The sequence below is a fragment of the Cheilinus undulatus genome, linkage group 1, assembly GCF_018320785.1.
Source record: "Cheilinus undulatus linkage group 1, ASM1832078v1, whole genome shotgun sequence".
Lineage (NCBI taxonomy): Eukaryota > Metazoa > Chordata > Actinopteri > Labriformes > Labridae > Cheilinus > Cheilinus undulatus.
The window spans coordinates 52,738,661-52,753,359 of NC_054865.1; the positions used below are offsets into that span (position 1 = coordinate 52,738,661).

Here is a 14,699-nt window from a genome sequence, read left to right on the forward strand (position 1 = left end):
GAGAGGGAAGCAGAAGCAGCGAGCGCTGATCTGAGTCATTATTCATCACTTTGCTTCCTCAGATTAGCAGTATTGTCGTGGCAAGCCTTGTACTACACGCCACATATAATGCAGCATAATCTGCATTGTATTTTGAAGAGTAGAGCCATACCTTCTACCTCTTCCTATCAGCTGTGTTTGCTTTGTCATTATGCCTTCGTTTGTGCAATGCTGTGTTTGCATCCAGCATGGAAAATCTCCTACTCTTCCACTCTCTCACAGTCATAAGGATGCATTTAGGTAACAAAATATTAGGGGTGTTAGAAAACATTGATACACTAGAATATCATCATAATTCGTGGCACAATACTATATTGATATTTTAAAATGCAGTATCGAAATTTTATCAATTAATACTTTACTTTGTTGGTGCAGTAGTTTGTGTTGTAATTTCGTCTCAGAGCAATAGTTTTTTCCCCAGTATCCAGATAAAGAGTCACATTGCGTAGGAAAATTATCATGAAACCAAACTGACAGTTCTGTTACTTTGAGAGGCATCTTTAGTCATAAATCATTCTAACACAACAAATCTTAATGCATCAATGAGACCAAACATAACATCACCTTAATTCACATTTTGTATCACAGGGAGTGCTGCACAAGCTTCATCATGTCTGTGATGATAAGCGTTGAGTTTCTGCGGTCCGGATGAGGTGTGGCTCTGAATGACTTTCATGTCAACCCAGAACTATGCCTCACACACGTGTACAAACATTACTCAGGATTTTTTCTGTGTGAGGGAATGCACTGAGCATTACAAACCAAAATCGACTCAGTCAATTGTTATTTCACTATGGCATTATCAGGCTGAAAAGAATTGAGAAAGCTGTGAAATGCTTTATGTTAAATTTCCAGTTCAATTAGAGCAATGGGAACCTGTCATGGATTAAATTGATCTTGAGAATGCAGGTTTTTAATTATTTATTTATTTATTTTTTTATAGTGTGAATGTTGCTTTTTAGTACTTTAGGTTAAAATGTATATGCTTCCTTGCATGTCACTACAGGGAGTCCATTAGTAAGCTCGAACCCAGGGGCACAATGCTTTTCGCACAACAGCATGCTGCTGTACATGCAAAAAACAAAACAAAACAAACAAAAAAAAAACATCAGCAAATAAAAAAATAGTGAATCACTGCAGTTAATTGCCAGACAATTACAGTAAAACTTCTACAAGAAGACAAAGCATCACATGTCAAAAGACAGCAGTTAAAAGTGAGCTGACCTGAACTCATCAGGGCACAGTTGCCACACAAACACATTTGCTGATCGCAACCAGAAAAAGGAGAAAAGCATTCGCTAACAGTTCTATATCATCCAGGGCTGTTTTTCTTATTTCTATTTTGAGATGGATGGTCACATCTTGCAGTGATAACTAATCGTGTAAGTACTGCCCTTGAAAAGAAATATTTAGATCCACACCAGCATGTAGATCAAACCTCACAATGGGTCACCTTTTTCTTGATCCATGGTTGCATTCTAGCTTATTATTTAGTCAGAATTATTTTATAAGATATAACATTCAAAATACACTATCACATCAGACAAGAACAGAGAATCAAAAGTATACAGGGAATAGATGCTAAAGAAGAAAGAACTCCTTGTTCCTGCTCCAGTGAGCAGCATATAAAGAAAGCTCTTAAGAGAGTAATTTTTGAGGGGGGAACAAATAAATCCTTAAATAACATGAGCCTATAAAAGCCTGATTAGTTCTTTCTACAGAGATCTTAAAGAGCCTTTCATAAATGTACCTCAGAAGGACCCATCTCATGTAAGCTGCAGATGGCATCTGGAGACTATAAATGACGATATATAATATTGGATTTTTGCCAATATCTGATAGCCAGTATTTTTACAAATTAATTTTAGCCAAGACTGTTATTAGTTTTAAAATTCAGTTCAGACCTGAACACACATTTTAAAGTTTGAGGATGGGCTAATTAAAAAAAAAAGGGTGCGTTCACACCAGAGCTGTTTGGTCCGCTTTAACCGAACTCTGGTCTGTTTACCCAGATAGTCCGGTTCGTTTCGAGTGGTGTGAACACTCCCATGAACTGAACTCGCGGACCAAACAAGTGGACTCTGGACCACTTGAAACAGGGGTCTCGGTCCGCTCCTTTACGAAACCTGGTGCGGTTCATTGGAGGTGTGAACGCAAAGCAGACCAACTTGTGAACCAAAGGCAGGATGAGGCATAAACCGTAATGATATACGGATTTGTATATAATTTAATACCCTCAAATACATGTTGGTACCTCCCTTGGCATCTGGGTATCCATGGCAACGCGTTGTAGTCCGTTGATGATGTATTCATCTCATGTAAAGGATGACATGCTGGACAGCTCACCACCTTGCCGGCTGCTCACAATGCCAAAATGCAAGAGGAGAAACCGCAAGACAGCGCAAATTCTGTTTTTTCATTGTTTATGTGGAAGAAAAGACCGGCGGAAGGAGTTTCGTCTTCCTCTACACCTTCCTTTCTTCTTTGTCGCCGTTTGTTTGTGGCGACAGCGCCCCTAGCGGGCAGAGGTTGTAGGTGTTCAGACGGTTTGGTCCGCTTGACCAAACAGAGCAGTGTGAATGCAAACCAAACCAAAGGAAAGTGCAACACTGTTGCCATTTCTGTTCCAAAACGGACCGAGTCCCCGGACTATCAGGTGTGAACATGACCTTAAGAGTCTGGTATAGTATCGCCTCTTCTATGACACTAGTTCAAACCACTGACTGAATAAATAGAAGATGTCTCAGTGATGTAACATACTGGTTTCTGAAGTGGATTCTGGAAAGCCTGTGATGTTGGCCACAATATAAGAAATAGGATATCAACTGTGGATTTAATGATTATAGAGTCTAATGGCACAGTTATAATCTGAGTGTAAGTGAGCCCCGAGCTCAAAGGTGCTGCACAGATGTACAGCTAGTGGGCAGTTTAGTACTAAGAGGAAGGAGGGGTAAAGGACGGGTTTTCCAGACGAGGCGGTGACAGTGACGTCCCCTTGCCAGAAAGTAAGACAGAGTTTCGCAACACTACTGCCTCAGAGTGATCTTTAGAGGTGGAGGATGTCCCCCTCCAGAGTCCCCCTGAAGCAGGCTGTGGTGGTCCTGAGCTCTACCTGTTGAGGCTGCTGGCTTCAGCACCGGCGTTATTAAGCCAGAGCTCTCAGGGTGGAGGCAGAACAGGAGCAGGAGAGGATGAGAGTGGTCTCTGAATGGTAAAGTTGGTTAGAGGCGGTAACGTTCGACCGTTTACACAGAGTACATTTCAGAAAGGATTTTTCAAAGCAGATCTCCGTCTGAGCTAACTAAAAGTCATAAAATGCAGATTTTTATCAGTTTGGGTCAAATGTCAGAAATAACAGCAGCATTGATATGTTTTATCATAATCCAGTCAGATACCTCAGTGTACAGTTAAAAAAAAAGTTGAAAGTTTCATTACTTCTTTAATCACTTGAGTATTCTTTAGAAATGTTAATGTTCTCTACTGATATATTTTTAAGAAAATAAACAGAATTAATGCAGTAGTCAAAAAATCATTCCAAATAATACATAAATATCAATAAACTTTCTCTCTCTTTTTTGAATTAGGGGAAATATATGAAAAAATTTGCAATTTGCCTCTATTACTTAAACTGTTGCTTCTCTTTGAAGCATAAATAATTATCGTATAATTCATTTATCAGTGGTGATAAATCACAATGACAAAAAAAAACATATTAGTTGAATATTTGTCTTCCAAATAAATAAATAAATTAAGCCAATGGCTAAATGGGACCTACTGTATGTCTTTAAAGCTCTTTTGAGCCACTATACCTGAAATATTTTTGATATTTTTAGTATGCGTGGTTTTTAATCTTTTATTTTTTTCAGCTTTATTTTTTAATAGTTCCTCAATGAAACTTTACCAATTGCTGGCAATATATACTGAAATGTTATTGGCATCAACCATGAGGCCTGTTTTTTTATAATACTGTTGAATAGCTAATCCAATATAAAATCAGAAAATCCTTTCTGTTGCTGACTTTAAATCATATTAAGTTTCAATAAAACTTTATTAAATGAAATAAAAGACCATGCCGTTTTATCAATGGCAGTATTACAAGTATTAACCCCTTAATGCCTGTTGTATCATATTTGATACATACTTTTATGAACCTCTATCTAATCAATATGATCAATAAATTACTCAAAAAACTTACGAGTACAATCTGATAAATAATAAAAATGCCCTCAAGTGGATTATCAGTTACCAAAAACACCTAATGAATGAAATGAGATACCGAAAATGTATTAGTTAAATTTTATGGAAATTTGGATTTTTTGAATTTCATTAGAAAGTTATATAAACATTTCAGTTCCAAAAAAGGAGAATTTTCTGGCTACTATTTGTGTTTTCAGGCTTTAAGGGGTTCAATCCTCTGGTATAGCGCTTTATCTCTACATCCTCCTGATGTTATGTTACTGCTTCACACCTGCTTATTGACATATTATGTTTAATGTTTACCCTACAGAGACGGGAGGAAGCCATGATAAAGGTCACTGTCTGGCGCCCTGCAGAGCACTGAGAACTCTTCCACAGACTATATGGCACTTTACCCCTTTTTATGTTATACTAAAAGCTGTGACAGACAGTATATTTCCCAGCCAACTCCCCATTCACTTAGGCAGCTTGCCATGAAAAATCACTCAGTACAAAATCTAAGATGCTACTTTACCTTTAAAATGTTTGTCAATGAAACGCCGGCTTGTTCTTTGAGCATGACAACCAAGCGGTAACCTCAATGGTTAAAAAATGAAGGCAATGCTAAAAAGCCAAAAACCGCAGTTCCTAAAGGGCCATTTGAGGCTGTCTGCAGAGGCCCTCATGTTCAGAGGCCTCTTTTTGTAACAGAAATGCAAATTTTTAAAGAGTTAAAAAAAAATCAAAGAAATCATTTTGGTCAGAATATTCAATGCTTTCATAAACACATTCTATACAGGGTGTCAATTTCTGATCTGAATATAAGGATATTAAAAATGCTTTATTAGTAGGGCTGTAGCGATGTCTGAATTTATTCTAAACCAGGTCATGGTTTGGCGCACGTAGTCACATGACGAATATGTCTGAACCATTTATAAAAGCAAACGTAGTGACCTGCCAATCTAGGTGGCAATAATGCTTGTAAGTGTTTGCCAACTGCTCATTAACCACCTATGAAGAGCAAGAGGCCGGCACAGTAAAACACACAAAGAAATGCTAGCTTATGTAGCAAGAGCATCTATAGGAGGTCCAAGACTTGACTTAAGCTAATGCATTTTAAAGGCTATGCACAGGCATGTAGAAGTAGAGAACAATGGCTGTGAATGTGTATTCAAGCAATCTGCTCTACCCCAAATCCAAGATACAAACCAAGGTACAGCTGATATGACTGCAAGCTGGCATGCTGTTGATTGTGCGGAGACTTAAGACCTGCCTCAGCTTCACCTCTGTCTGTTTCCAGGCTGATCTCAAGTTAATTCAGACACATTTTTCAGTACAGCAGCCACCACAGACTGGCTTCCTCCTTGAGTAAGCAAATAGCTATTGTCACACAGGACTTGTCCACTTCTATAGTCTATGCATGGTGGGAACAGAAAAACATGGTGTATTGGGCCTTTAAGATTGACTGTGACATTTAAAGCATGGTTTATTAAGACAGTGAATAATGGCCCCATCTTCAACATGTTCATTTTGGCTGTCAAAATGGGATTTTTAGGCAGAGCATTTAGTATGGGGCTTTTGCAGAGTCAAGGAAGAGTCAAGGAACTTCAGTTTTCTGCACTTCATTTTTTAAAACCCTCTGGTGGTTGTAATGTGCTTGACTGATGAGGCTACGGCAGGTTGTATATAGACAGAGCTATAGTGAGAATGTATGATATAATAAATATTAAGCACCTACAGAGATTATGTCAGATCATTAAGTCCTCCTACCAAACAGGTTTGACAAAATTAACAGTCATGGAGCTGTCAGTCAAAAAAAAAAAAATCATATCCACACCCACATATTCCTGAGAAAAGGTCTAATCATGGTCTCAGTCGCTGACACCTGTGTGGGTGTCCAGGGCTTTTTATAATCCAAGGTTATAGCTTGGATCAAAGCGGCACTCTTATACATTTTCCCTATACACTGTGCTTGTGCGTCTATTAGCCTCACATAGAAAACAGTGGATTCTTATCTGGCAGAGCACATGTTTGTTGTGACAACAAGCTGTGACTGTGAAAGCTCTCCCTAATCCCGGTACTAACCAGGAAATCCAGTTTCTCATATTTTCCTCCCAAAGCTCTCCTTTCCACACTCTCTGTAGATAAAAACTCTGAATAACAGCCAAGTTTAGCACTAGTGGAAATATTTCAGAATATTTGCTTTGGAAATCTGGGGTTTTGTCCAGCTAAGGTGTTGGGAGAGAATCTGTCCAAACAAATTCATTGGACCTGTTATTCTTATCATGAAATTCAGACATTTGTATTTACTTTTTTCTTATTTTTTTTCTGCTGATAAGGGACTGTGTGTCATATAACAATTCCTGAAACAGAATAATTAACTTTTTAGAATATGTCAACAAAATCTTCAGCAACAAAGTTGAGCAGAAAATGCAGGCCCCAATTTTGTATTTTCATTTCTTTAAAGTTCAGAATTAGCGACTTTCAGGACAGAGCTAAATACTTAAAACATGTACTGCTAACATAATAATAAAAATTTAATTTATAAAATGAATGCTGGGGTTTTCTCAGACTCTTATCTGACAACACTTGTAGACTGTCTACAGCTGACATGCTGCATGATGCATCAAGACGTAAGGCTCGCTATAGAACTGGGCAGGATAATATTTAGTTTCTGAATGCACAGTAAAGCAAAAATGTTTTCACATACAAGATGTGTATTCTGGGTTAGTTAACATGTACAAAATCAAGGGGTTATAAAAAGATAAAATTGCTTTGCAGCCACCACAATAATAATCCACAATATTGGATTTTTGCAGGTATGTGATTTACCAATATTTACAAATTAATGTTAGCTGATACTGACACCAGTATTTAAATTTAATTCAGACTAGGCCTGGGCGATATGGCCTAAAAATCATATCACGGTATATTTCTTGCCTTTGACGATACGGTATTATATCACGGTATTACAAATTTAAAAAGAGATAATGCTTTTTAATCCAAATTCAAGTGTTATTAACCCCCTTCTCTCCTTAAAACAAGCCTTAGATGGCATACTAAATTTATCTCCTAGGAACACAGAAAACATGTTGATTTTTTTTTTAAGTCTCTCTAGGTTTACTTCTAACTGCACTCCAAGTTTTGCATTTCATCTCTAACCTGATGAGGTGTGTTAAGCTGCTAATGACTTGAACACGTTTCCTAGTGAAGGCGTTCACAATAAAAGCATTTCAGGAAAATAACAGCCGCTGACTTTTATTTTGAAGAGCTTGACGGAAGTATTGTGTTTAGCATTGAGTTAGCTTAGCTTTGGCTGCCGTTCGAAGAATACAGCTAGTTTACAGCAGCTTTTCTGACCTCATTTAACATCACAGCCTGGATCTTTGACTCACTGCGGACTTAGAAAAGAAAGTCGTAAGTTAAAATAGACTTTTAAAAGGTTGTTTATGCCGTTGTAAGAGGAAGAGCTGCAGCACTGGCCTCTGCAACCAGCCAAAGCAGCACTTAGCTTGTGTTAAAGCCCCAGGCAGACTGACAGAGACTGCACACTGACTTAGTTGCGGTACAGCCGTCAGACTTTGAGAGGAAGATTATAGTTGATAGTTCATTTATTTATCAATTTAATGTTTTAGACTATTTGTGCCTTTACTGATAGGGCAGCATAAAGACAGTAAATATTTAGTGAAGAAAATCAGAGAAGGTGTGCAGCAAATGTTAAAGGTTATTCACAATCCCAGGTCAGCAGCAGGGGCTGTAGCCTCTAAGCTAAACTGCCAAATGGCTCCTGGAATTTTATAATGTCCAAAAAAATATGATTTCATTTGTGGTTTCCTCAGCAGGTTAATCAACACTTAGCTGGACGGAGTGACTGTTTGGTAACTGGCTGATGTAAGTCAAACCCAGCAGTTTTTGTTTGAATTGTCCTAAGTTACAGCTTTGCCGTTCACTCTTTCTGTCCATCTTTAAAAAATAGCATGAAGCTTTGTCTTTTCTCTATCTGGATAGCAACCATGACATGGTTAGTTATGATATGCCTTTTAATTAATCAGCCAGATAAATATATTTCTCCAGAGATATTAAGAAAAACCGGAGCCCAGCCTGGTGTAAACTTGAGCCATTTTTCCACTCCTCATCCTGGCTGGTGTTTAGGGACTGCCCTGGCGTTTTGTTTCCTGGTCTCTAAGATTTCAGCTTTGTTTTATGGATACCTTAAATAGTTGGCAGAACTCCTATGCTGATAACTTTAACAGTACACCTAGTGAGGAAAAATTAAGAGTGAATGTGTATAAACAAAGGAGGTATCATTTAAAGACAATACTGCTGTCATTTTATGGATTATTTGGTTTAATATTCAAAATAAATCCATAAATTCTTGCTTGAGGAGATACAGTTATTTATTTAAACTATGCAAGGAGTGGAAGAGGATACAGTTTCCTCAGCAGATTTGTTTTCTCTGGACAGCTAAACCTTGTTTACATATATAATTCTCTCCCTCCTCGCCCTACTTGATAAATGCTGGTGTATTTTTCTTGATTATGAGTCACTTACCCGCCCAGGAAAGAGTAAGAGAGCCTGCCTCCCAGGCGTTTTCAGAACAGCATGAATCTTAAACTCACAAAATATGCCTGGATGCCTCTAATAGAGCACTGTGTTGCTGTGATTTATTTTATGAAAATCAGTGGTTTCAGGTTGTTTGAAACAGATGTTGCTAACTCAAAAATGAATAAATAATATGCCTTTTTACAAACATTGATAAATACTTTAATTTGGATACAACGTCTAAAACAAGAACACTATCTGTTCTGTTTATAAACTGCTTTATTGAGAAGTATCAAAGCTTTAAAAAAAACTTCAAATCTGAAGTCATATTTTAACCTAGCTGAAATGTGCAAGAGGTAATGACAGGGAGAACTCTGAAAATTGCACAAATTTGTTAGCATTTCATTTAAGTACCAAAAAGTTGCCAACATTTTCGTACAGTTCAGTGTAGAGGTTTGTATGCAATATTGGGTGGAACGAATGTCAAAGAACGTACAGATACCACTTAGATTTTTACTTGTAACATAAATAAAACTGATATTGGGACAGCCCTAATGCCTTCACCTTATGATTTATAAAGTAGTTTGACCTACAGCACATGTTGGTGTCTGTAAAAGTACCACCATCTGTCTGATCTTTCCTTTGCACAGAGGAATGTAGCGGGAATCATCACTCAGACTTGTGTAAATGTCATGTCAGCTTCTTCCACACCGCTCTCCTCCAGACTCTCCTGAGGTTACTTTGACCAAAAAAAAAAAACAAAAAAAAAACCCAAATAAAAAAAAGGAAACAAAAGGTGGAAAAAATGCTGCAAGGCAAATAACAGCCTGCATTTTGAATGGTTGTCTCTGCTTCTTGCCAGAGGGGTGAGGCAACTATCAGTGCAGATACAATACCATTTCCCTTCTGAAAGGCTCCCCTTAAAAAGGGCTGGATAGTTTACCACACACAGCTCCTCTGGCTTTGTGCCTTTCTCATGGTAATTGCTGGGAGCGGAGAACAGAGAGCAGTGCCAAACACCCACTACATGTTAAACTGTGCAGAATTGTAATGACTGTCTATTCAGGAAAGTTCAGAGGCCAGAATTGTGGATTGTGAGGAAATGATTCAATGTTTAAGCCTTTCAGGAAGCTAAACATAGTTCAAAATTGTGGATCTGACTATACTATGCTACATCTTACTGTTCACATAGCTAATTTGGACCCAGAACCTCTAAATTCCTACAGGGACTGAAAGCGTATCCAAGGTGCAACAAAGCCTCCACAGCTAATTGGGCCTTCCTAACCCAAGTTTACCCTAGGGCTGGGCAATATAGAATAAAAATAGAATTCATGTTTTTCACACCAATCTCATGTATCATTTCAATCAATTTTCTTTCAAAATACATAAGACTTGAACAAGTCTTGCTTTTATATCTTTTTGACTTTGGGGAAAAGTGCAATCTGTGAACTTGTCTTTAAAAGAGTAGCAGTTTCAGGGAAGTATTTACTATCAGGAGTGGTGTGAAGAATAAGGTCGCATTTTATCACATGAATCCTTTCCTCAATCAAAAGACAGAGCCATTCAACAGATAGGCTAAAATGGTAACAGTCATGTTAGAAATAGTCTACACTACCCTATCATTGTTAGGTAAGAGGATGTATTTTGTTTATCGGGCTTTATTCTGAAATTTCTTGTAGTGTGTGTTCACAAACTAGTTAAATCTGAAAAGGAAGGCCAGGGTGCAAATGGTCCAAATGTTTCACATTCAGTTGAGCTGTTGTGGCCAGTCCATCCTGTTCTCAACCAGGCAAAGCTCGAGAGAGCAGCAGAAGAAGTTCAACAGAAAAGCTAGATCTTTATTTTTCAAAGTGTGGATTTTCCATGAATAAAAACTATCAGTAATACAGATTCATCGACCAGCCCAGGTTTGCTCCTCTAATAGAATTTCAGCAGTGTATACACAGCAGAATCTTGGTCAACATTGCTCTTTTATTCTACACTAATAAGGTTAACAGTGAGGCTTGTCTTGGGAAAATTTCAAGTGGTATGAACGGCACATACAAAAGCAACCCTTAACATCCTGTCCGTGTGAAAGGTGTGGAGGGTTTAATTATTCTAAAAAGAAGAAAAAAAGAAAAAAAAAAAAAAAAGGAACACCTGTTCCATTTAGTCTGCAGGGCATTAGGCTACCGTAGTCTCAGAGGACCAAAGGAAACAAATACTAGGCAGTACAATAGTGCAAGTGACAGATAGTTCTGACATCCTCTGACTCCTGAGCAAAGATATGGCTTTTTATTTTTAACAATAATGCAAGGACTAACATTTAAAGATACAATAACAACTCAGCCTTAATTTACATCTTTCTGCCTTTAAAATTAGTTTTTATGCAGTTTGGATGCAACAACTTTGTCGTTAAAATCATCCTATTGCATATAGTATTCATGCATTTGTGGTTTTTATCACCTGATTCCCCATAACATCAGGCTTAACCAGAATGGTGGCGTCGTTCTTTTTATAAAAACTAACAACAATACTCAAGGGGGGTGGGACTTACATAATGACAGCATCAAATTCTAAAGAGATGCTAGACTGTTACGTAACACTGTTGTATCAGTCAGTCAGGTAGCAGTGTTAGAAACGGCAAGGTTAAAACAAACACGGTCCTTAATAAACCTGATTCTAAAGAAGCGTACAGTGTTCATTTTTAAGGCCTGTGTAAACATGTCTATGTTGGTGGCCAACATTCAGTCGATGATTAATCTGATTGAAGAAATAAAAATGATTCATCAGAAATGCCAGTGGGATAAAATATTATTACACTTAAATAATGGATTTATTGTTCAATTCATTTCTGAAGCTCATATACCATTTTTCTGGCTCAGTTGTAAGGACTTGCTGTCTTTTAGTCATATACAAACACAAAATTAGCTTTATAGCTAACTCTGGCTCAAGACTAAGGCTGTGCATGGCCTCTGCCATATAAATTAAAAAAAATAAACTAAATGAGCTTTTGTTACACTCAACATAATTAAAACACAACCGTATTATTTATTAATGCAAATTGTGAAATGGTACCATACTTTATTGTGGCATTGTGAAAACAAATCAAAGCTGTAGCATGTAGCCTATTTAAACTGATAAAAAAACTATGTAAATAAAATCCATTTAAACACTCTTAACTGAATAAATACATAAACTAAATCATCAAAAATATTCATATAGATATGAAGACTAATTCATAAGTTGTCAGCCGTTTTCTCTCAAATATGTGCTGCTTTGATCTGTCATGCATTTGAGTTTAGGACAAGTCTGTGTGGTTTAGACTCTTGATTAAAAGAACTGAGTGTAATTCTCAGTATGGAAGCCCTAAAGGGCCATACAGCTATACATTTCATTATGTTTTCCAATGATATGAAAGGTTCCAGATCAAGAGAAAACAACCAAAATATTCTTTAAAAAAAGGGGAAAAAAAATCCCAATTCGTGGACAAAGCAGTTAATCATAGAACTTATCTTGGGATTCAATGATAGTATAATAATTATGAATAATGAGAAGCTGCAAATGGAAATCCACTAAAATAGTTTACAGAAATGTTGCAGCCTTGGTTTACTTCAGCTAATTTTCACCAAATGAAGTGATATTTCAGCTTGGAGACAAAACATATTTCGTTAAGCTTCTCAGTATAAGAAATACTGCATTTTTAAACACACCCATTCGTTAGTTTGAAGGTATTTTCTACAGTAAAAACCTCGACATAAGTTGTAGAGAGCATAGGCTAGGTTTACCCACACCACCACCAGGAGGAGAGCCACTTTGCTGCACTGATTTACCTTCTTCCAGGGAATAACAACGGTCAGCTGATAAAGATGTAGGTCAGACACTAAATATTTGAACCTGGTGGACTACTCAGTGTTAAAACTGCACCAAGATTCATCTGTCCCTTACACAGAGCTGCAGGTGCTTCAACTTGCTGGTGGCGTGTTTTCCAGCCACACAACAGCAGCAGCCTCCGTGGGAAAATGACCGCGGTTAATGTGGTTGTTAGGGACAGGGGAGGTCAGGCTAACAAACAAAGACCCCAGTAGAGTTAAAACACACTGTAAAACTTGAGTTTTTAAATGTTTCTGGACCAGCAGCTCATTCAACCGCGAGAGGCAAGAAAAGTTAGCTTAATTACAAAAAAGTCAACTTACTGTGATGGTAACTTCGTGCTTTTTCAATCGATACTTGAGGCTCTTCATCTTGTTAAAACTTGGTCCCTTGTTCTAAAAGTTTCCTTTGGTGGTTAAAAATAATAAATAGTACAAAAAACTTTCAAGAAAGTTCGACGTAGTAAGTTTTCATCCGTCCCTTTTTCCTCACAGAGCGAGTTTCACCTGACGCCTAACCGCAAACTGGTGGTGGCACTTTGATTGACAGGCGCAGAAGCCAGTCAAATCTAATAGTGCGCTGGCTGTTCGATTTTGATCCAATCGGTGACGTTGGGAGGCGGGACTTCCTTGTGAAGTGTCGTTGGGAGAAGTTGGAGACATCCTGGGACAGGGAAGGGAAAACCTGGCATGACGTCAGACTTACCTGACGACCGAAACACCTGGATTAAGTTACATAAAAATATATCAGTAGATAAGCTAAAGTCTTTTTTTTAATTAAAAAAATCTGTTGTTTACATTTAATTATCTTAACTTTAGGTGGGTTACCTTTTTCTAAGTCATAGAACAACACCTTTTATGTACAATGGGCACCAAGTGTTGACAGGACAGCCTAACATGTATGACATTTACTTTCAGTTTTATTCAGGATTGGAAAACAGGTCGTGTTCTTTATAAGGCTGTGATATACACTTATTAGGTGCTACTGCCTTTAAATTATTGTAACCCCTGCACAAACACATGGTCAGTGTAATACAGTATCTATAGAGTTATGAACTTAATCACCAAATAGCAGTTTTCATACAACTACAGGAGCAATAATGACCTTTTGTTGATATATGCAATAGCAAATCAGCTAAAGGGGAAAATTTCTTGCCTTTTGTTTAATTTGCTACTTTCAGTCCTTTGTCCTGATATTTACATAGTAATGAAACATTCACTTGAACTATACACAAGTGTCTTTCTAATGCATAATTCATCACATGCAGTAGCACTGAGTTCTTTTGTGTCCACATAAAAATGTCATTTCACAAGGACTAACATGAAACTAAAAATGCAGTTTCTATTATAAAAAATTTACTTGTTCAAAAAAAACAAAAAAAAACATGGCAGCTGAGATTTTAACATTGAAATACAAATAAAATTACTTCTTAGTGAAACCAGATTTTATCAGGCGCTTTACTCAGGTCTTTTGACGATTAGATAGAATATTACTGCTTACTGCTTTAGTTTCCTTAAGCAACCGCTAAACCATAAAGATAACCCTTATTGATTCCCCATAAGGGGATTTGTTTTTTTGTTTTTTGTTTTTTTATGGTTTACAACATCTCAACAGTCGAGGACAAAGAAATCACCAGTGTATAACAAAGAGTAAGGAAAAATGTCCCTACAACACTTAAATACAAGACAACAAAAACCAGCAGTAATACTAACAGTATTATTTACATGTTTACATGTATACACCTTTATTTTTGGAAGGACAAAGACCAGATTCCAGCAGAAAAAAACACACACCATGTGCATGGCATTGATGTGAAAGGTGGACTTAATCTAAATAAAATAATGTGAATAATAATAATAAAATTAATAATATAACATGCAGTTAAAGAGAAAGAAAACTCCACACTCTGGGAAGGTGGCTATAACATCTTTAGGACTGTAGGAGTATAAACAAGTCTTCATATACATAGATGTACACACCTATACATACACATATCAACATATACACACACATCTATGTACGCTCGTGTCTAGTGAAATTTCATCCAGGGGTGTGAAAAACGTACCGCTGTTGGAATGAAAGATCTGTGG

The 14,699-nt window shown here is 37.3% G+C and overlaps 1 protein-coding gene across 1 annotated transcript in view; it reads right to left on the reverse strand.

Moving 5' to 3' along the window:
* The window catches only part of uacab (uveal autoantigen with coiled-coil domains and ankyrin repeats b), an 83,732-nt gene extending 70,620 nt beyond the window's left edge, over window positions 1–13,112 (reverse strand). The window contains exon 1 of the mRNA XM_041784131.1: window positions 12,933–13,112. Within this exon, the coding sequence (XP_041640065.1) occupies window positions 12,933–12,980 (48 nt within the window). The 5' untranslated portion in view covers window positions 12,981–13,112. The remainder of the gene's footprint in view (window positions 1–12,932) is intronic.
* Window positions 13,113–14,699: the final 1,587 nt, after the last annotated feature.